Below are 23339 nucleotides of genomic sequence, written 5' to 3' on the forward strand. Positions count from 1 at the left end.
CCTACTGGAATGCTGAGGACACTGACCCCAAACAGCCAGTAGACAGTGGGATCAGGAGGGCAATGCCCTGATGGCTGCCACTTCCCCTCCACCCTGAGGCCAGAATGATTCCAGGCCAGCCTTGGGGAAGGGAAGGAGGCTAGGCCAGGAAGGAGGCTAGGCCAGCAGCCCATCTGCAGTACTCTGGCTGAGTCCAGGGAACCCACTCCCAGGGCATCAGAATCGCTGTAGTTCCACATTCTTTCGAGGCTCTACTGGATCAAGGACTCATACATACTGGAACAGAATGTCTGTGAGCCCCCTCCCCACCCCCAGTAAGTCTGAATTGACTTGAATTTTCCTCTTTTTTTTTCTGGGGACAGGGTCTCGCCCAGGCTGGAATGCAGTGGTGTGAATATGGCTCACTGCAGCCTTGACCTCTTGGGCTCAAGGGATCCTCCTGCCTCAGCCAAGTGTTTGTGACCACAGGCATATGCCACTATGCCTGGCTATTTTTAAAATTTTTTGTAGAGATGGAATCTTGCCATGTTGCTCAGGTTGGTTTTGAACTCCTGGGCTCAAGCAATCGTCCCGCCTCAGCCACCCAAATTGCTGGGATAACAGGCATGAGCCACGGTACCCGGCCAACTTTTCTCATCTTAAAGAGTGCTTTACTATTGGCCTTTTGAAAGAAAAAGGGTCTCAGGGAACACTTTAGAACTGATTTTCCCCTGGCAGTGCCAAAAGCTGAACCCTTTGTCCTTCTGAGGTGACATTAGCCAGCCAAATGACAATCCCAATCAGAGTGGCCAGTGTAGAATTCCAGCTACAAGCTGTCAGGCCAAGAAGAGGTTTCCCTTCCAAGTCGGTGAAATGATTAGCTACCAAAAGGCAAATGGTATTTAAGGAAGCCCCCACTGATGGGCCACCACAAACTGGGTGGAACAAGGAGGGCAGGCCTCGAGGGGCAGTGCTCACCTTTGATGTAGTTGAGGATTTGCTGGATTCGGTGGGGCTCATTGCGGTCTGGCCGGCAGCTTGGCGTGATTTCCAGCACATAATCAGGACCATATGCTGTGAAAAACTGTAAGGAAAAGGGAAAGGCCAAAAAACAAACTAAGCCACATAAAACCTCCAAACCAACCACATACAAACAATCAAAAGAAACACATTACCGACAAGGCAAGGGAGGCCTCCTTGGGCAGAACAGGATGATGCAGCAGGAAGCCCTGCCTTGGTGGTATCACTACTCCCCTTGCTCAGACCTTCAATGATAGTCCCCTGTGAAATTATTTCGCTTGCTGTCCAACGGTCTCTCTGCTTAGGTCTCAACTTTTCTCTCCAACCTCAGCTCTTATTGCTTCCTTGTCCTCTGGCCACACTAGACTGCTTGGTGCTCTTCCAAATCACACCATGCTTTCTCTTCCCTTAGGATCTTTGCCATTGCTCTTTCCTGGGGCCTGCAAAGGCCCTCCCCCAGTCCCTGCTGCCTGTGAAAAACCTCCCCATCCTTCCAGGCGCAGCTCAAATGTCACCTCCTTCACAACGCTGTCCCTCCTTCTCCACCAACCCCAAGAGCATTCTGTTGATACTTCTTTCAGGGCCCTTAAATACACAGCGCTTGCCTGCACATCACATGCAGGTCATTGTGCTGGTTGCAGAGGGACTGTAAAGATGGATGAGACCTCCTCTGGGGTCCTCTAGGTGCTCACAGGCATATTCTGCATTGGGTAGAGATTTTTCAACATTGACCCAATCTCCCCACACTGGACTGTCAGCTCCCTGAAGGCAGGCAGCACCTGTGTCCTATTCATCTCCTTGGTCCTCACAGACCATGGCAACTGCCTGTTGGTTTTGGTTGCCTTGAATTCCCTGGCCCAGGAATGGCAAAGAAGTCTAGTTTCTCTATTTTAATTTTTCTTTCTCTATAGTAGAGTTTATTTGTTTTTTAATTCAGGGAATCAAAATAAATATTTGTGGATTCTATTTCTAGCTTGGTAGATGACTCCTTGTGACCATTGGGAAGTCACAATATCTGATTCAGCTTCTCTGGTAGGGCCGACTTGGGGAAAAATACTCCACGACAAAGGGAATCATTCAATCGGGATAAGTCTTTGAATGGGAAATATGCAAAACTACTATTTCTGTTTAGTTTTTAACAGAAATAGTATTTGTGCACACTCTCCAGAGGGAGAGCATATGGTCCTTAACGTTATGTGCTTTCAACAGTGATATTGTTAGGTGGTAAGTAAACCAGGGAAATTCAAATTCCATCAAAACAAAATGGTACAGAGGGCATGAAAAAAGGATCTTCATATGCGTCATGATTTTGATGCCATTCAAAGAGCTTCTTAAAAATAATCCAGAGTTATTGCCATTGTCACCAAATTATCCTTGTTAAGAGTCTGGATGTACATCTGGCACCGTGGGAGATGTTGTGGAACAATCTCTAGGGATTCTAACAGTGTCTTTGTAGAATCCATGGAAGTAATTTGATGGGGAGATGGTTTTGCACATCCATGACACAAAACTCTACACATTTAATTAAAAGAAAAATGCCCAAGACTGTGCCAATGCTTATAATGCCCTTTGTGTGTGTATATGTGTGTGTGTGGACTGATCTAGAAAGAAAGAGGGGCTTAGGTCCTTCCTGTTGGAGTTATTACTCTCTGATACCTGAAGCCCTGAGTTCCAGAGATAGAAAAGGTTTTCAGTAGAGATTGGCTTTACCAAACCCATATGTGGAACAGACAATAGGGATTACCTGGGGGACACATCCAGAACCAGTACCCCCTTTCCCCTGTATCATGGTTGAAGAAACTTGAGAGGCTTGTATTTTTAGCCTAGGAGGGCCCCTTGGTCCAAGTTTGAGGACCTTGTGGGCTTGGCTGTGGAAGAGAAAGCTTTAAACAGGTGTGACACTCTCTCCTTAGGCGGCCTCTTCTCCAGAGTGTGTCAAGTGGTACACTCATTTCATGGGTATGGAAAGACAGGCTTAGATAGTGCAACAGAAGAAAGGCACCTGCAATGAAGAAGCTCCTCTTGGAGACCTGAAGCCCTAGCATCAACGTGCTATAAAAATCAGGGGCAGGGTACCTAGCTGAGGTATAGGAGGAGGGAATGTTCTGCCTCCAGGTGCGAAGATGACACTGCTGATTCTCTGTCAGTGAGACATGTCATGAGCTGCTTGATTAGGGTTGAGTGTTTGGAACAACATGTCCTCACTTATGTGTGCCTATTATGCACTTACCTTCACTCTCCTACTTTAGCTCCCTCTTTGACCAAGAGCACACGGTTGCAAGATGGTCAGCTGGGTCCAGGACTGGCTGCTATGTGACAGAACTCAGTTCTACTGGGATTAAGCCTCTTGTCCTGGTTTCATTAGCACCTGGCTTTAACTAACTGATCCACACGGTAGGCACAGTCATACATAACCCATTCTTTGCTGAAGCAGACTGGCTGCAGGTAATAGCAAAGTCTGGGTTCCTCAAGTTCTCCCCACCTTTGCCAATCAAATGTTATACCCAGGTCCTGCTTATTTGCACTATTCTTAGGTTAGGGGACTCAGATGGTTTAAGAAAGTCCTTGTGTTGTGAGCCAGTTCTACATGGCAGCTGGCTGGCCTGCAAAGGTAGAAACTTATGTCATGTTCTCTTTGCATACCCTGTAGTGTCCAACTCAAGTCATCACAGGTTTCCCTTAAATGTATGTTGAATTAAATTAACTCACCAAGGGTTTAGCTAGCCATATAGCTAATTGTGTGAAATAATTGAAAGAATCAATTCATAGCATTAATATTTTTTCTAGACTCTTGAGGTAGCATGATGAAGTGGAAAGAGCACTGGCTTTAGAGTTGGGGGAGCTAGATTTTGGTGCCTGAATTTAGCTTGTGTGCCTCAGGTAAGCTTCTTTTTTAAAAAAAATTTTTTTAAATGTTAATAGCTTTTGGGGGTACAAGTAGTTTTTGGTTACATGGATGAATTATATAGTGGTGAATTCTGACATTTTAGTGTACCTGTCATCAGGTAAGCTTTTAAATCTCTGTTTCATTTCCACCTGACGATGACATTTGCTGACCTGGTTGGGTTGTTAGGAGTCAATGAGATAATATCTATAAAAGGGCCTAGCACAGGGTCCAGCACATAGTAGGACTTTAATAAATGTGAATTCCCTTCTCCTGGGGCAAGAGGCCCTTGCCTAGCCAAGACTCATCCACACCCTGAAGGATGTCAGGTGAAGCGCTTAGGGCTGAGATGTAGAAAGACGAGTCTGTTCTTCCTGCCAGACCAAGCCCAGCAGCCTCAGTGTCCCTCCCTGCTTGCTTAAGCCAGTAGCTTAGCCTGGGAGAAACTGACTAGCCTGTGGAGAAACTGACTTCTCTCATAGTTTCCTGTCCTACGGTCCTGCCACTTGTTACTTACTGGCAAGGTGGAAAGGAAATATGATCACGTAAGGCAAAAGAGATGTTGGGGTGGAGGGATTTGGCTAGAACTAGAAATAGCTTGAGGCCCCACCCTGAAACTGCCCTCCAGCCCCGAAGAGGAAAGGAAATGGGCAAGCAGCAATCCCATTCCCAGACAGGTGGAGCAGGGGATGAAAGAGGCCTGCTGACCTTCAAGGGAAAATGCTGGCTTTGATCTCAGTGAAGGAAAGACGGAGGTGCTAACTCCTCTCCACCCTTTCCCCTTTCCCCCTCAGCACATCTTTTGCTTTCTGGGCTTCAGTTTATGCACTTTTGAGGGAGAACATGGTACTGAAAAGGGGGCAAATGGAAAATATGAGATGGGGCAGAGGGATGCAAGTGAAAGGTAGTGGCTATTCTAGGGTAGTTGGTCCCTTCTCAACTCTAGAGTCAATGAAGAAAGAAACGTAAATAGCTCAACTTGAGTTCAGATCAGCCCAAGCTTGAGTTCAGTTCAGCCCACCTCAGTGCTCTTTTCTTGCTCATGTCTCTTCAGGTCTTGCTCACACAGTGAAAGCGGCATACAATTAGATAGTTGGTCAAAAAGATATTCAGAAGAAGCCCCAATGTTGCTGTTATTCCTCCATAATCATGTTTGGTTAGAGGAAACCAAGCAACAAACCTGAATCCACCAATCCTTTTATCCTTGCCTCAACATTTAGTAAGTATCTACTATGTGCCCAACTAAGTTAGTCATTGGGGTACAAAGACAATAGGACATGTTTCATAGGAGAGATTATTATAGAGCAGTGTGATGAATGGTATAATATTTTTTTTTTTTTTTTTTTTTTTTGAGACAGAGTCTCGCTCTGTCGCCCAGGCTGGAGTGCTGTGGCCGGATCTCAGCTCACTGCAAGCTCCGCCTCCCAGGTTCCCGCCATTCTCCTGCCTCAGCCTCCCGAGTAGCTGGGACTACAGGCGCCCGCCACCTCGCCCGGCTAGTTTTTTTTTGTATTTTTTAGTAGAGACGGGGTTTCACCGTGTTAGCCAGGATGGTCTCGATCTCCTGACCTCCTGATCCGCCCGTCTCGGCCTCCCAAAGTGCTGGGATTACAGGCTTGAGCCACCGTGCCCGGCCGATGAGTGGTATAATATTAACAATACTACACGTATTACAAGCTTATTATGTGTCAGGCACCTAAAGTGTCTAAGCATTTTAATAGATTGACTCACTTAATTCTCACAACCAACCCATACAGTAACTACTATTATTGTTTCCATTTGAAGCTGAGGATCTAAAGCACAGGACAGTAGGATAACTTGACAGAAGTCATGCATCTGGTATGTGTGGAGCGGAGATTTGAACTCAGGTCATTCCAAAGATCAGCACTAGCTATGGTAGCCTATATGCTACCCAGAAAAAGTGACTGTGGAGTAGAGTCTGCAAAGGGGGTATAGAGGATGGGAGGGAGGCAGAGAGTATGAAACATAAGGGGCACATTTAAGGTATTGAAGTGAATTAGATATGACTAGCGGGCACGGGACAAGGAGAAGAAGGACACAAGGCTGGGGAGGCAGGCATGCATTTCATCATGGGCCCTGCTAAGGCATTTGGCATTATTTCTGACTAGAAGGTCCGTGAAGGCAGGACATTGTTTTGTTCCCTGCTGCATTGCCAGTTCCCAAAACAGTGTGTGCACCTAGTAGGTGGTAGATATTTGTGGGATAAGTGAGTGGAAGCTTGTGGGAGATACTGCAAGCAAGTTTTTTTTTTTTTTTTTTTTTTTAAGATGGAGTCTCACTCTGTCGCCCAGGTTGGAGTGCGGTGCTGTGATCTCGACTCACTGCAGCTTCCACCCCCAGGGTTCATGCGATTCTCCTGCCTCAGCCTCCCGAGTAGCTGGAACTACAGGAGCACACCACCATGCCCAGCTAATTTTTGTATTTTTAGTAGAGATGGGGTTTCACCATGTTGGCCAGGATGGTCTTGAACTCCTGACCTCAGGTGATCTGCCTGCCTTGGCCTCCCAGAGTGCTGGGATTAGAGGCATGAGCCACCAGGCCCAGCCTTCTGCAAGCTTTCAAAAGAGGGAATGAAGAGATCAGCTGTGCATTTTAGAGGGCTCACTGGCTACAGCGTGGAGAAGGTATTGGAATTTGAGGAGAGGAATGCAAGTAGGGACACCAGTTAGAAGGCTGCTGCTGTAGCCCCGTGGAATGGTAATAGGGCTTGAACCAGGAGAGGGTGGAAGGAATAGAAAGACAGAAAAACTTCAAAGATAGCATCAATAGGGTTAAACAGTAAATTGTATGTGGGGAATAAGGAAGAGGGGAATGGCAAGGATTTCTGGCTGTGTGGGAGAAGCATGAACAGGATGAAGGATACAAGCAGAGGAGAAGGTTTGGTGGTAGGGTGTATGTGTGTGAGAGGGGAGTCCAGTCAGGAGCATGTTGAGGGTCAGGATGCTGATGACAGAGTGGTCTCCTAGTTTAGGAGAGAGGTTGGGCCTACGATACAATACATGTCATAGATTTAGGAGTTACCAGCAACAAAAAATCAAGGAATTGGACAAGATTGCCATGGTTGCTGGGGGTGGGGGGAGCTTACTACAGAGTAAGAAGAGGGGAGAGGCAAGGACAGAATCATGGGGAACAGCAATACTTCAGAGGTGGGTACAGGGAGTGGAAACAGTTCTGGCGACAATTTGAAATCTTGCTGAGAGGGTAAAAAAGAGGAAGGCTGAAAGGTGTCTTCTGATTTGTCCATTGGAAAGAGAACCTTGCTGCAGCAAAGTCAGTGGAGGGTGGGCAGAGGCCTGATGGGAGTGAGGAGGCAGAGATAAGAGTGATGACGGGATTACAGTAGTCCCCCACTTATTCTCGTGGGATAGATTCTAAGACTCCCAGCGGATGCCTAAAACCACAGATAGTACGGAGCCTGATTGCTGTCAATCAGAACAGGTTTCTGTTTTCTTCCACCCACAGATTTAATGCCTTTTCCTTCTTAACTAGGCGTTTATCCTTTACTGTGGCTGTAACTTTTGCAGTTTGAGGCGTGAAAGCAAACCTAACACAAATTTTTCTTTTCTTTCTTTCTTTTTTCTTTTCCTTTTTTTTTTTTTTTTTTTTTTTGAGATAGAGTCTTGCTCTTTCGCCCAGGCTGGAGTTCAGTGACACGATCTCGGATGACTGCAACCTCCACCACCCAGGTTCAGGTGATTCTCCTGCCTCAGCCTCCTGAGTAGCTGGGATTACAGGCGCGCACCATCACGTCCGGCTAATTTTTTTGTATTTTTAGTAGAGACAGGGTTTCACCATGTTGGCCAGGCTGGTCTCGGCTGGTCTCCAACTCCTGACCTTAAGTGATCCGCTCGCCTCAGCCTCCCAAATTGCTGCGATTATGGGTGTGAGCCACTGTGCCCAGCTCTTCAGGATTTCACAGAGAGATTTTTTTCTTATTGTAGATCTTAGTAACCTCAGCATATGATTTTTTTCCTTCCTTAAGTTGAGAACTTCCACCTTTTCACTAAAAGAAGTACTTTACGGTTTCTCTTTGGCATATCCGAACTGCCTGCATCACTACTCTTGTGCTTTGGGGCCATTATTAAGCAAAATAAGGGTAACTTGAACACAAGCACTGTGATACTGTGACAGTTGGTCTGATAATCAAGACAGCTACTAAGTGACTAATGGTGGGTAGCATAGATGGCATGGATACTCTGGACAAAGGGATGATTCACATCCTGGGTGGGAGGGAGCAGGACAGTGTGAGATTTTATCATGCTATTCAGAACAGCATGCAATTTAAAACTTGAGAATTGTTTATTTCTGGAATTTTCCATTTAATATTTTTGGACCACAGTTGACACAGCAGGTAACTGAAACTAAGAAAAGTGACAGGGTGGATAAGAAGGGGACTAGTGTATACCAGCAGTCCCCAACCTTTTTGGCATCAGGAACCGGTTTTGTGGAAGATTATTTTTCCACGGACCAGGGAGGTGGGGATGGTTTCAGGATGAAACTGTTCCACCTCAGATCATTAGGCATTAGTTAGATTTTCATAAGGAGTGCACAACCTAGATCCCTTGCACATGCAGTTCACAGTAGGGTTCACACTTCTATGAGAATCTAATGCTGCCCCTGATCTGACAGGAGGTGGAGCTCAGTTGGTAATGCTCACTTGTCTGCTGCTCACCTCTTGCTGTGCGGCCCAGTTCCTAACAGGCCACCAGCCCCGTGGCCCCAGGGGGGTTGGGGACCCCTGCTGTATACTGTTTTTTTTTTTTTTTTAATCTTTTTTTCCAGGCGTTTGATACAGGGGTAGGGCTGGGGTAGGTGGGTATTTTAAGATGGGAGGATATTAAGTATGTTTACGGGCTGAGGGAAAAGAGTCTATAGGATGGGAGTCAGAGGCAGCATAATAGGTATTTTGAGTTAGTTATGTCTGTATTTCTGGCCCATTAGACGGAGATCCACAAGGGAAGAATATTTTTTTTTGTTTGTTTTTTTAATCTTTATATTATCCACAGCTCCTAACATAAGGCCTGGAAAATAATAGGCGCTCAATTCATGTTTGCTGAATGAATGAAACCAAATGATTGGGATTCTGAACAGATTCACATCCAATAGGGCGAATTAGGTTCTTGAAGGATGGGGTGATTCTAGACAGGCAGGAATGGAGTGTGTGTCGGGGGATAGAGGAGGCAAAAGAATGCAGGACAACTCTGGGGACCAGCAAACGCTGTTAGTGGGCTAAAGTTGGAAAAAGAGAGCACAGGAAGCCTTGATTCCCATGTTAAGGAGACAGGACATGATGTGACAGGCAATGAGGCAGGGTCAGGACTGGAGCTGAGCCTTATGGGAACTGAGAGCAGCAAATGCAAGTGGAGGCACCTGCAATAGTACAAGGTGGGGGACAAAAAAGGCTTGAACCAGAGTGATTGCTGTGGGGATGGAGCAGATGGGAAAGAGATACTGTGATAGGGCCGAGCGTGGTGGCTCTCCCCTGTAATCCTAGCACTTTGGGAGGCTGAGGCAGGTGGATCCCATGAGGCCAGGAGCTTGAGACCAGCCTGACCAACATGGTGAAACTCCATCTCTACTAAAAATACAAAAATTAACTGGGCATGGTGGTGCATGCCTGTAGTTCCAGCTACTTGGGAGGCTGAGGCATGAGAATGCTTGAACCCAGGAGGCAGAAGTTACAGTGAGCCAAGATTGCACCACCGCACTTCAGCCAGGGCGACAGAGTGAAACCCTGTCTCAAAAAAATAAATAAAATAAAATAAAAAAAAAAGGCTGGGCATGGTGGCTCACGCCTGTAATCCCATCACTTTAGGAGGCTGAGGCAGGTGGATCACGAGGTCAGGAGTTCGAGACCAGCCTGCCCAATATTGTGAAACCCCTTCTCTACTAAATATACAAAAATTAGCCAGGCGTGGTGCTGCATGTCTGTAATCCCAGCTCCTAGGGAGGCTGAGGCAGGAGAATCGCTTGAACCCAGGAGGCGGAGGTTGCAGTGAGCTGAGATTGCACCACTGCATTCCAATCTGGGTGACAGAGAGAGACTCCGTCTCCAAAAAAAAAAAAAAAAAAAAAAAAAAAGCAAGAAAGCAAGCAAACTTCTGTCCAAATCCCTTTCTATAAAAATCCAAGTAGCTCTTGCATCCAAGTAGCTCTTGCATTTTTTATTGTTAACTCAAGGTCTACTTTTCCCTAAAAATTATACTTGCTTCTATCAGGGCAAGTCCAAGGTCAATGCCCAAGAGAGCTTGTAGACCCCTGAGGCTTTACTGTTTTTAGTTGGGGAAGTCATGCCTGTGACGGTAATGTTGGTTCTGGTCAGGAAGAGCATTTCTTGTCCTGAATCACCCTTTGAAAAGAACTCATCATAACCAGAATAACACGGCACCAGCACTTTGAACCATAACATGGTCTTGTACGATGCTTCTCAATCTCTCCTATATCACCAATTACTCCATCAAAGAACTTGGGCTCAACCATGATGGAAACAAAAAAGCCCTCTTTTTTCCCAGAAAAACATTTCTGTTTACAGGAAATTCAGTGATTACATATGTCATTTATGGTACATTTTAAGGACATAAAATTGCAGTGATATTATTCGGAGTAGATTTTATTGCCATGGCTTTACAACACAAACAAACAAAAATAATAACTCCATTAGTTGTTGAATTGAACTGGCAGGAAGCAGCACATCAAAAGTGCTTGTGAACAGGCAGGAGGATGGGGGACTGGGAGTGTCTAGAGCACAACCAAAAGGTCAGGGAGATAGGGGCTATTGAAGATAAGATGCAACATGTGGAGGTGAAGATGAGGATGGAAAAAAAGTGAATTCTTAGTTGCTGGAATAGAAACTTGGGGTTCTGTCTGGACTACATTTGTATCCTACCTGTGGTACTCATTTTACCTCCGAACACAGAGTTGGCACTTAAGAACTGCTTGGTGGTGAGGCTTATACACCAGTGCATGGTTGTGCCAAGAATTGTTTGAGTGAATGAAGAGGGCATGGAAATGGTTTTATTTTTCAGATATTTTAATGGTATTTAATTTATTGGTATAGAAAATGTTTATTAAGCAAAATAATCAGGCAAACCTGGGAAATGTTATCTTACTGGAGCACTAATTATAATAATAATAATTATTATTTAGAGGGAAGATCTTACTCTGTCACCCAGGCTGGTGTGCAGTGATGCAATCATAGCTCACTGTAACTTGAGCACTAATTATATTTAAGCAAAGAATATGCTCAATATTAACATCTTATTTCATTAGCTAAAAGTACTTAGAGGCTTTCGTGAACACATATATATAGCCCTTTTGCATGTCATCTAATTAGTAAGGTTCTTATGTTAGTCAATCCACAGTAGTGTGCGTGTGCGTGTATATGTGTGCATGTGTGCGCATGCATGCATTGTGCTAAGCATCATTCTAGGCCCTGGCGGGCAAGCTGGGTACCAAAAAAAAAAAAAAAAAAAGAATAAGGTCTGATGACTGCTCTCAAGGAGATGACAATCAAATAGAGAGGGAAGATATAATTATAGCAAAAGCAGAGAAATAAATCCAAGCTAAGGTATGTGGTATTAGTTAGTGTACAATAAAATGCCCTCACATGTGTGGGGCACTGGACAAATTAGGTGACTTGTCCAAGATCATAATCTTAACACTATGTAATACAGTTAACAGATGTGAACTTGAACCAATGACTTTGAACTTCCCATTTTATAGGATTCCACTACATCATGAAGCAATACGCATAGCAGTTAAAGACTGAGATTTCTGGAGTCATATGGGATGAGCCCTACATCTTTGCTCTACCATTGATGTAGTTTGGATGTGTGTCCTCTCCAAATTTCATGTTGAAATGTGATCCCCAATGTTGGAGGTGGGGCCTGGTGGGAGGTGTTTGGGTCATGGGTGCAGATCCTCATGAATGGCTTGGTGCTCTCCTCATGGTAATGAGTGCATTCTAGCTCTGAGAGTTCATGTCACATTTGTTGTTAAAAGAGTCAGGAAGCTCCCCCGTCTCTCTCTTGCTTCCTCTCTGGCCATGTGACATGCTGGCTCCCTTTGCCTTCCACCATGATTGGAAATTTCCTGAGGCCTCGCCAGAAGATGTTGGTGTCATGCTTGTACAGCCTGCAAAACTGTGAGCCAATTAAGTCTTTTTTCTTTATAGATTACCCAGCCTCAGGTATTCCTTTATAGCAATGCAGATGGACTAACACAACCATCTACTAGCTGTGTGGCCTTAGGCAAGTGACTTAACTGTTCTGTAATTTGGTATTCTTATTTGTAAAATGGGAATAATAACAGAACCTACCTTTTAGGACTGTTGTGAATTCTGAAGGCTTACCCTGTATCCCAAAATGCTGAAGCTAGAAAGAGTGGCAGAGAGATCAAGAAGAGAAGGATTCTAAGTGAAAATGACTAATAAGAAAGATGGAAAAGCAGAGGAGGGAATGAGAAATTTGAAGTGGTAGGAGAGAGAGGCACAGAGCTGACAGAAATGAGTAGAAGAGATAAAAATGAGAAGGGGCTTAGATTGGGAAGGGGAAGAAGGAGGTCTAGAGGAGGAGACAGGAAAGACAAGGGCAGGGTGGCAGGGGTCTCCCTGCAGGCCAGAATTTTCCTTCAGGGTATGGTTTCAAGGGTTTTAGGGAAGGGCCCTGGCCAAGACTAATACCTTGCCCCATCACTGCTGATCCTCAAATTTCCACGATTAGAGAGAATTCCTTCTTCATACTGTGTGCAGAGCCAACTCTGGTTATACCATATGTCTCTGTTAATCAAATGAATATTTTGGAAACAAGCCTACACACGAAGGTTTTTTACATCAAATTTTCCTTAAGCCAAGAGTGGGGATGGAAGAAGGAAGAGTATAGGGATATTGCTTTACCTGGCTTGTTGCTGGACAAGTACTAAGATGACTTTGAAAACTGCTTCTACTGGAGGATTAATAAGAATTGATCCTTACACTACTCCAAACAACTGCCCTCTCTCCATCCCTTTACTTCTGAACTTATTAAAATTTCTCTTTTCTTAAAAACCTTGACCTCCTCATTTCTCAGACACTTCAACTCACTGCAACCCACACCTCCAATGATTTTTTTTTTTTTTTTTTTGAGATGGAATCTAACTCTGTCACCCATGCTGGAGTGCAATGGAGCAATCTTGGCTCATTACAACCTCCGCCTCCCGGGTTCAAGTGATTCTCTTGCCTCAGTCTCCTGCATAGCTGGGATTACAGGCGTGCATCACCACACACAGCTAAATGTTTTGTGTTTTTAGCAGAGACGGGGTTTTACCATGTTGGCCAGGCTGGTCTTGAACTCCTGACCTCAGGTGATCCACCCACCTTGGCCTCCCAAAGTGCGGGATTACAGGCATGAGCCACCGTGCCCGGCCTTGAACTGTTTTTAGAAGAGAGATGGCAAAGAGATTTCAGCTTCTTGACAACTCGGATTGATCAGTAGTAGCTGCTTGGGGTACTGTGTTGAGAAACATTCTGAGGCTGTGCCTTGGTTCACAACAGGGAAGTGGGCTATGATCAATTTGTGATGTATCCATAGGGGTACATAGACCCCGGCAGGGTGGGGTCTGAGGGCACGTAGTCATATGTGCCCTACATTTGCTATTCCTGCTTTAGGACATCAAGAGTGACCTCCTAATTACCCAACTAAGGTCTTCTTTTCAGTTATCACTAATCCTATTTGATCTCTCTCCAGCATATGTCATCACACTATCTTCTCCCTCATAACAACTGCTCTCCCTGTTCCTTCTCAGTCTCCTTCCCTGGATCCTCTTCTTTCATCTGTCTCTGAAATGTAGGTGCCCTTGGGTTATATCCTCAGCCTCTCTTCTCTTTCTTTGCAGGAGTTCGCACCCTCTCTCAGTGTTGTAATCACGCCTACATGGAGATCCTACATCTCTGGGTCCTGTCAGTGTTTGTCATCAGCCTCTGACGTGCATTTATAATCATCTGCTGGACATTTCTACCTGGAAAATTTGAATTCTTGGTATTTTGCACAATGTGTTCTAAGTAGAGCTAATTGTAAGTCCTTCCAAAGAGAATGCTCATCATCTTTCTTTTATGTTTACTCAGAAAGTCCCACCATACAATAAGCTCTTCAAGAAAGATTTGTACTTATGACCCTGAATGGGTTAGTGTGTTTGTGCTTCGTTTAGAGGCAATGGATTTTGTGCATTCAAAATACCTGAAGTAATACCACCCTGAACATGCCTGATTTCATCAAAATACCCAAAATAATGGGTGATGGGCCCAGTAAAAACCCAGACTTCACCACCATGCAATATACGCATATAAGAAGCCTGCACTTGTACCCTCTAAATATGTACAAAAAAAGACTTCCGAAATAATACGGTTTAGGAGATCTCTACCTCTGTGATATTCCCATTGTTTGATGAGCAATGATTTTTTTTCTCACTACTTTTTAAACAAAGAAAAACATATCTAACTGTGTGCAAGAAGATAGAAAGAGACATAGAGCACTCCCAAGACTGGCATTATCTCTCAGGGGACAGCCCGATAGCAAGCACTATGCTTTGGGTATTACAGGTTGAATATCCCTTTTCCGAAATACTTGGGTCCAGAAGTATTTTGTATTTTGAATTTTTTTTTTCAGATTTTGGAATATTTGCATTATACGTACTAGTTGGGCATGCCTAATCCAAAAATCCGAAATCTAAAATGTTCCAGTGAGCAATTCCTTTGCATACCATGTTGGTGCTCAAAAAGTTCTGGATTTTGGAGCATTTTGGAGTTCACATTTTCAAATTTGGGATGCTCAACCTATATTTGAAAACACTCACTGGTTATCTGCTGGGGCAGGATTCAGTGTGGTAGGTGCTGGGGAGATGATGATGACACAGATACAATCTCTAGTCTTGAAGAGCTTACAGTCTAGTAGAGAATGCAGACAAGTACAGCAATAACTATGATGAGAAGAAAGTCAGAGGTAAGTCATTTCTCAAGGGAAATTCTGAAGTGGGAGTTCTTAATTCTGAGTGTGGGGGCTGAGTAATGAATAAGGCTTCATGGAGGAGATGGGAGGCAGTCGAACTGGCCTTGAAGGATGAGCAAGATTTAAGTAGGAAGGAAGAGAAGGTATGAAATGCACAAGAAATAGAATGAGGACGATGAAGACATACTGTAAACAAGTCATCGAAAATTAATTTATACAGAAAGAACAGAGTACTGGGTCAAAACCAGCACCAACACAGCTCTGTAAGCAACTTTCTTGTCTGCTTTGAATAATGCATGTTTCTTTTTGTGATGGACCACAATAGAATGATGGCCTTGGCAGAGAGGGGCAAAGCCATGGATGGAATTGCTACTCCATCAGAGTAGGATTTATCTCTGATATATCCATCAGAGGGGTTACTTGGGGCAAATTGGAGTTGCACTTGCTCAGCACCTATTGATTCATTTATTCACTCATTCACATGATGTTGAATGTTTCTTGAGTACTCCTGTGTGCCAAGCTGTGGTCATGAAGAGATGCATGAGACTTGGCCCCTGCCCTCAAGGAGTGAATGGAGAGACAGCTATGCAAATGATCATTTGTAATGCACTGTGGGAAGAACCATAATAGAGGTGCAGACAAGGAGCTCCTGCAGTCCAGAGGGAAGACAAAGCAAAATCCTAGTCAGCCTCTAACTGATTTCCCTGTCTCCCCTGCCTTCCTGAGCTTTCCATCAGAAATTCAGATCTGATCATGTCATTCCCTTGCTTAAAAACCGTGGTTGGCTCCCCACTGACTGCAGGACTGAGTCCAAACTTGAAAGCAGGACATACAAAGGCCTTCACAGTCTGGCTCAGCTGACTTCTCCAGCCTTATCGCACACCGTGGCCTGGGCTACAGCCCCTAAACTGTAGCCACATTGACCTGAAGTGTCTCTCCCCACTCCTCTTTATCTGGTCAATTCTTCTGTTTCCCTTGAGCCCTTGCTAAATGTTGCCTCTCTACTGTGTCGTTCCCAGCTCCCCCAGATGGAGTAAGTTCCTCCTTTGTGTTCCCACAGCTCACTGCCTCTTGATTCTATCACTTACACATTCTAGTGTAACTGTTTTTGTGCTTGTCTCCTCCACTGGGCAGTGTTCTCCTCAAGGGTGGGAACTGGGCCTTATTCTTTTCTTTGTCCCTAAGATTTGGTATGGGCCTGGCACATAGTAGGTGCTCCATACATCTTTGCTGAGTGAATGAATGACTCTGACATGTGGCCAGTCAGGCCTGGTCATTGTCAGCAGCTGGCACTACTTAACATGAGAGATGCATACAAAATGAAGGGCAGCCAGAGTAGCTGAAAAACAGGCGGCTCTAGTGACATCATGACAAAAACAAACCAAAACTGGAGAAGGCTGAGACAACGCTTCCACTCACACTTTAACAAATGACTCTCACTTCTGAGCAGCCCCTTTTTGTCTGCTCTCCCATTCACTTTCCAAAACCCAGTCATTGAAATGATTCTAATTATTCATGGTCAGTGGCATATCCAGGAAACACTTAGTTTACAAGCAATTAAAATACACTAAAATAGATTTATGTAGGTTGAACCTGATCCTGCTGGTAAGAAGGGAGTAAATGACATAGATCTTGGAGGGGTATTTGCTCTGCAAGGTTGCTCTTTATCATTCTTTATCTACCTTACTAGTTTGGTGCTAACATGGCAAGCATCCAGAGGTATTTCTTAAGGCAAGGGTACTGTGAACATAGCGGGGAGCCCGTTCCACAGTTGTAGACTTGGTGCTTCCTGGCAGCCAGCTGTCCTGTAAAGGCGTGAGTGCCACCTCTGCCCAGGCCCACACGGTGCAGGGGAAAGGCTGGCTCAGAAGCAGGCAGCACGGAGTAGTAGGAAAGGTCCCCAGCACTGTGATCAGGGGCCTGGTTTCCACCAACACTTAATTCTTCAAGGCTCTGTCACCACATTGGTCAAATGGGGCACAAGTTTCCACCCCACCAACCTTAAAGGGTTGTATATGAGGATCACAGGAAGAAATTTTGTGAAAAGGTCTAGAGGCTAGATAAATGAAGGGGGTTTCATTTTCATTACAAAAACTCCAACTTATGACTGTTGGGCCCCTCCAAGGCTCTAGATGTGGCTAATGCTCAACAACAGATTAGCAAAGGCACACTTAGGCTTGTCCCCTAATAGTTTAAGAGTCTACACAAGGATGATTTATCACCTTGCCTCACTCAAACCAACAGCATTTTAATGTCCCTCTAATGAAGAGAGCAGTTGCAGCTCAACAAACACGCCATTCAGTTGACAACAGACATGGGCAGCAAATGCCTAGCCCAAGGAGTTCAGATGTCCTCAAAGATTTTGTGCCATCCTTTCCCACAGCAGGCTCTGCTTCCTTGAGTTTGACTCTAGGGAAAAAAAAGGCCTCCTTTTGCTGCTCCACAAAACCTAGAATAACATATAGCTAAGCCATTCAATGGGCCAGTGTGATTGGCACAAAATGTAGAATGAACAAAACGAAATGGCATATTTCAGCATAAGTTTTTGAGCTAAATTCAGAGGTACTGCAAAAAAGGCCAAAAGGCTGGCACAAAAGCGGGGCAGAGAAGCAAAGGTCATGGAAAACCAGTCAACCAGAGTGATGGTCCACCTTGAGGTCTGACCTTAAATTATTAAGGCCATGAGACACATTGATGGAAACTCGTTTCCTCTTTATCTGCAAAAGGATCCTGGGTTCCTTCACGCTCTGTCACACCTCCCTGCCTTTCCATTCACCATTCCCTTTGCAGAGAATGCCCAGCCCTCCCTTCTCAGGTTAGACCATTCCTACTCAGCTTTCAAGACTCAGCTCAAATGTAACCTCTTTGAAGTCTTTGCTGACTCCCCAAAGGCAGAGTTCCTCATTCCCTCCCCTGTGTTTCCACAAGGTCTTTTTTTTTTTTTTTTTTTTTTTTTAGACAGAGTCTCACTCTGTTGCCAGGCTGGAGTGCAGTGGCGCGATCTCAGCTCACTGCAACCTCCAACTCCCTGGCTCAAGAAATTCTTCTGCCTCAGCCTCCTGAGTAGCTGGGATTACAGGCACACACCACTACACCCAGCTAATTTTTGTATTTTTAGTAGAGACAGGGTTTCACCATTTTGGCCAGGATGGTCTCGATCTCCTGACCTTGTGATCTGCCTGCCTCGGCCTCCCAAAGTGCTGGGATTACAGGCATGAGCCACCACACCTGGCCATCCAAAAGGCCTTTTACAGCCCTCTGGCCCACTCTGGCATCTTTGTTTACATGCTCTCCTTCCCCATTGGGCCGTGAGTGCAGCTCTTAGGAGCAAGAACTACACAGCACAAAGATGCTTTCTTAGCACAATGCAGGGCACAAAGATAGCCCTCACTCAAGGCTGGCTGAATAAATGAGCATTTGAGCAAATATGCACTGAACTCACTTGTTGGATCTGCACAGGACCCAGAGGAAAGTCTCGTTAGGCAACGATTTGATATGTTACACATGCTTCTTCAACACTGGTTTATCTGATTCGTGACGACCTTGGTGCTGGCAAGCTGCAAGAAGTCTGCTGGCAGAGGCAGCCTGACAATGTACCAGCGAGGCAAGGTGTAGGGTGACCTCGTCCAGGCTCTCAGCTTGGTTCTCACAGCACGAAAACACGAGTTGGAAAAGTACTGCTCCCCGCCCCCACACCCCTCAACTCTCCTGTGCTTGCTTCTCAAGAAGTTTCCCAGCAGCACAGATAGCATCGTTTAGTACATTTGAAAACTGAAAATGCATCCATTACCAGAGAGGAATGCCTAACGCATGGAGCCTGACCTGGCCAGGGCTCCCACAGAAGCTCTGGCTCAGCATCACAGCTTCTGGTTCTGTTTCCGGTTCTGCTAATGATGAACCCGATGACTTTGGACATATCAGCTCATTTCACATTCCCTGTCATCATAGAGGGAGAATAATGAAAATGTTGCATGGAATGAATCAATGAGAAGCTTGACTGAGATCCTGGTGGACGGGGGAAACAGTGGTTGATGCTGGCAGAGCCTTCAGGGTTTTGTCGTTTTGGTTGTTTCTGCTGTTTGTTAAGTGCAAATCACTCTGCCTTAAGCCCAGGTGTGCAGTCCATTGAGAGGAAGGGCAGACAGGCAGGCAGGCAGGCAGGCATGCACCTCCGAACTGGGCTGCAGCAGAGCCAGTAGGGACCACGAGCAACAAGCTCTAAAAGCTGTGCCTACTGGAGCAATTTAGTATTGAAATACAATAAAACTAATGGCAAAGTCGATCTGACACATCTTTAATGATACACATAATGATTATTGTGCTGTACTGTAATTAGGCATAATGATAAGCAGCTCCTAAGAATGACTGTAATTACGATGACATTTACACAGCTGAACCAAATATTTCTGAGGTCAGCCAGGATGGAGGTGGGGATTAGGGGTGGTTGGACAGGAGGCAGAGCACAAACTTGGTTACAAGGCATTTCTCTGGTTCTCCTTGTCTCCCCACTCCACCCCAAGGTGACAGTCCCTCCACCCCTTATTGGGGAACAGAAAAAAGATCTGATGAGGGACCTGGGGCCTGAATGGCTAGTTCCTTTCTCCAGCCAGGGAGAGGCTATCCTGAAGCTCCTAGGGTTAGGGAATCTGGGATGTCCAGAGGGGCTTCAAGCTGATTAGTCCCCACTTTTCCATAAGGCCTGAAATTCTATCAAATAGCCTTAAACCTAACAAGTATATGCCTAAAGTATGGGCCTTCTTTGGAGCCTGATTTGAACAAATCCATGTAAGGGATATTTTGGGGACAACTGGGTAAAATGTAACAGAGATTGGTATTAGATAGGTTCTCTAGAGAAACAGAACTAATGGAATATATATATATATGAGGGCTTTTTTTTGAGACGAAGTTTCACTCTGTCGCTCAGGCTGGAGTGCAGTGGCACGATCTCGGTTCACTGCAACCTCCCAGTGGCACAATCTCGGTTCACTGCAACCTCCCATATTCACTGCAACCTCCCATGTGTATACACACACACACACACACACACACACACACACACACACACACACACACACATATACTTTAACGTAATCTTGACTTATTTCTCCCTTCCTACACCTGACGAATCCACATTCCTTTTTGGGAACATTCTCCAGGTACCACTTCCTCCAGGAAGTGTTCACAGGTCCTTCCTTCTTCCTACCTCCACACTATCCCCTGCTTGGGTCTTCTCTGCTTCCACAGCACCCTTGCATAATCTCTACTACAGCACTTATCACTGTGGATTATAAATGTCTTCCCGACTAGACATTGAGCTCTTTCAGGTTAGATAGTATGTCTTTTTTATCTCTATATAGCACAGGGCCTAGAACACAGTAGGGATCCTGTACATGCTTGATAAACACATGAATGAATGGATAGACGAAAGAATGAATATATTCTCTAGCAGAACATCAGAGACTTGGGAAGCATCCTCACCCTAAATCAAACACTGAGGAAGTAGAGTTTTTAGTATGTGCTTACATACCAAAAGGAGAAAGGAGATCTGTATCCTTGGATATGTTTTAAACTCTATGATGATGATGATGATGTTGATGGTAACTGACATTCAACATTTATTGCATAGACTTATGAGCACAACTGCCTGGGTTTTAATTTTAGCTGTACTATTTGCTAGCATGTAATTTTGGGCAAATTACATAATTTTTTTTGTACCTTACTTTCCTCATCTGGAAAATGAGGATGATAATAATACTATGTATTAAATGAAATAATGTTCTGCAAAGCACTTAGAATAGTACCTGTAATGCAGTAAATACTGTACAAGGATTTGCTATTATTTATTACAATGAGTCAGCGACTGTGTTAAATCCTTCAGTTATTCATTCATGTATATTGAGAGCCTGCCAGTTCTAGGCCCTGGAGATAGCGTGCCTTCATGGAGCTTATATTTGACCTAACTCCACCCTCACACAATACAAGGGAGACACTATACATATCCTCAACATATAAAAAAGAAAAGTGAGGCTTAAAGCTATTAAGTGACTTGTCCAAGGTCATAGAGCTCCTAAGTTGAAAATTAGGATTCTAACTCTGATCTGTGTGACTCCAAAACTCATTGCTTTAGACCAGGAGTTGACAAACTATGGCCCATGAGCCAAATCTGTCCCTCTGCCTTTTTTTTTTCCTTGAGATATAATTTACCCTTTTAGAGTGCATTGTTTAGTATATTCACAAGTAGCATATTTACAAAGTTATGCAACCAATATCTAATTCCAGAACATTTTCATCACCCATGAAGGAAATCCCATATCCATTGAGCATTCACTTCTTGTTCCCCTATTCCCTGGCAACCAGTAATCTACTTTCTGTCTTTACGGATTTTCATATTCTGGACATTTCATACAAATGGAATAATAGAATATGTGGCCTTTTATGTCTTTCTTTCACTTAGCATAATGTTTTCAAGGTTCATCCATATTGTAGTATGTATCAGTAATTTGTTCTTTTTATGGCTGAATTTCATTGTATAGATACACATTTTGTTTATCCATTTATCAGTTGATGGACATTTGGGTTGTTTCCCAGTTTTTGGCTATTATGAATAATGCTGCTATGGAAATCTGTGTACACATTCTTGTGTGAACATATGTGGTTATATACCTAGGAATAAAATTTGTGGGTCATTTGGTAACTCTATTAAACTTTTTAGGGAACTGCCGTGTTGTTTTCCCAAGTGGCTGCACCATTTTATATTTCCACCAGCAATGTATGAGGGTTCCTATTTCTCTGCATTGTTGCCAACATTTGCTATTATCCATCTTTTTTATTATTGTCATCCTAGTAGGAGTGAAGTGATATTTCATAGTGGTTTGGGATTTGCATTTCCCTAATGACTAATGATGTCAGGCATTTCCTCATATATTTATTGACCAGTTATATATCTTCTTTGGAGAAATGTCTATGTGTATCCTTTGATCATTTTAAAACTGGGTTATTTTGCCATTATTATTTAGAGATTGGGTTTCACTCTGTCACCCAGGCTGGAGTGCAGTGGTACAATCAGCTCATTGCAGCCTCAAACTGCTGGGCTCAAGCAGTCCTCCCGCCTCAGCCTCCCAAGTAGCTAAAACTACAGGTGCCCACCGACATGCCTGCCTAATTTTTTAAAAAAGTTTTTGTAGAGATGGGGGTCTTGCTATGTTGCCCAGGCTGGTCTTTAACTCCTGGGCTCAAGTGATCCTCCTGCCTTGGCCTCCCAAAGTGCTGGGGTTATAGGCGTGAGCCACTGTGCCCAGCCTGTTGTGATTTCTTTATCTGGTTTTGGCATAAAGGTAGAACTGGCCTCATAGTTGGGAAGTTTTATTTGTCAGGGTTCTCCAGAGAAAAAGAACAAATAGGAGATCTCTCTCTCTCTCTCTCACTCTCTAGATATACATGTAAAAATAAATATCTAGATAAATAAATCTATCTTTATCTATATAAAATAGATTTATTGTGAGGAACTGGCTCATGAAATTATGGAGGCTGAGAAGACTTTTGACCTGCCATCTGCAAAATGGAGTCCAAGGACAGCTGGTTGTATAGCTCTAGTCTGAGTCTGAGGACTTGAGAACCAGGAGAAATGATGGTGTAAGTTCTACTCCAAGTCCAAAGGCCTGAGAACCAGAGGGGCTGATGGTGTAAATCCCAGTCCTAGGGCAGAAGAAAACTGAAATCTTAGCTCAAGCAGTCAGTCATTGAGAGATGGGAGGGGAGGAGTGGGGAGGGAAGGGACGGGAGGGAAGAGAAGGGAAGGGAGGAAGAGAGGGAGATAATTCTTCCTTCACCTTTTTGTTCTATTCAGGCCCTCAACACATTAGATGATGCCAACCCATACTAAGAAGGAAAATCTTCTTGATTTAGTCTCCTAATCCAAATGGTAATCTCTTCTGGAAACACCCTCACACATACAATCAGAAATAATATTTAACCAGGTATCTGAGCATTTTTGTGGCCCAATAAAGTTGACAAATAAATTCAACCATTATTGGTATCAATCAGAATTAACTAGTGAAACCATATGTGCCTGGGGTTTTCTTTGTGGGAATTCAAAAAATTATTAATTCAATCTCTTTTACTTGGTTTAGGTCTATTCAGATATTCCATTCCATTTTTTCTTGTTAGTTTTGGTATTGTGTGTCTTTCTAGGAATATTTTCATTACATCTAGGTTATAAAATTTGTTGGCACACAGTTGCTCATAGTATTCCTTTATGCTTTTTTTTTTTTTTTTTTTTTTTGAGACAAGGTCTCACCATGTTGCCCAGGCTAGTCTCGAACTCTTGGGCTCAAGCGATCCTCATGCCTTGGCCTCCCAAAGTTCTGGGATCACAGGTGTGAGACGCTGTGCCTGGCTCTTTATACTCCTTTTTATTTCTCTAAGGTGGGTAGTAATATCTCCACTATCATTCCTGA

General features: G+C 44.2%; 1 protein-coding gene across 8 annotated transcripts in view; it reads right to left on the reverse strand.

The window, feature by feature from the left end:
* HDAC8 (histone deacetylase 8) overlaps positions 1-23339 on the reverse strand; it is a 247934-nt gene that overhangs the window by 19190 nt on the left and 205405 nt on the right. For 6 of the 8 annotated variants that reach the window (XM_077989430.1, XM_077989429.1, XM_077989431.1 and 3 more), the window contains one exon: positions 958-1063. In XM_077989430.1, the coding sequence (XP_077845556.1) occupies positions 958-1063 (106 nt within the window). Of the gene's footprint in view, positions 1-563; positions 1064-1604; positions 1701-23339 lie in introns of all 8 variants that reach the window. The other 2 variants (XR_013413093.1, XR_013413092.1) reach the window with 2 other exon arrangements.

Source organism: Macaca mulatta, chromosome X (assembly GCF_049350105.2).
Source record: "Macaca mulatta isolate MMU2019108-1 chromosome X, T2T-MMU8v2.0, whole genome shotgun sequence".
Lineage (NCBI taxonomy): Eukaryota > Metazoa > Chordata > Mammalia > Primates > Cercopithecidae > Macaca > Macaca mulatta.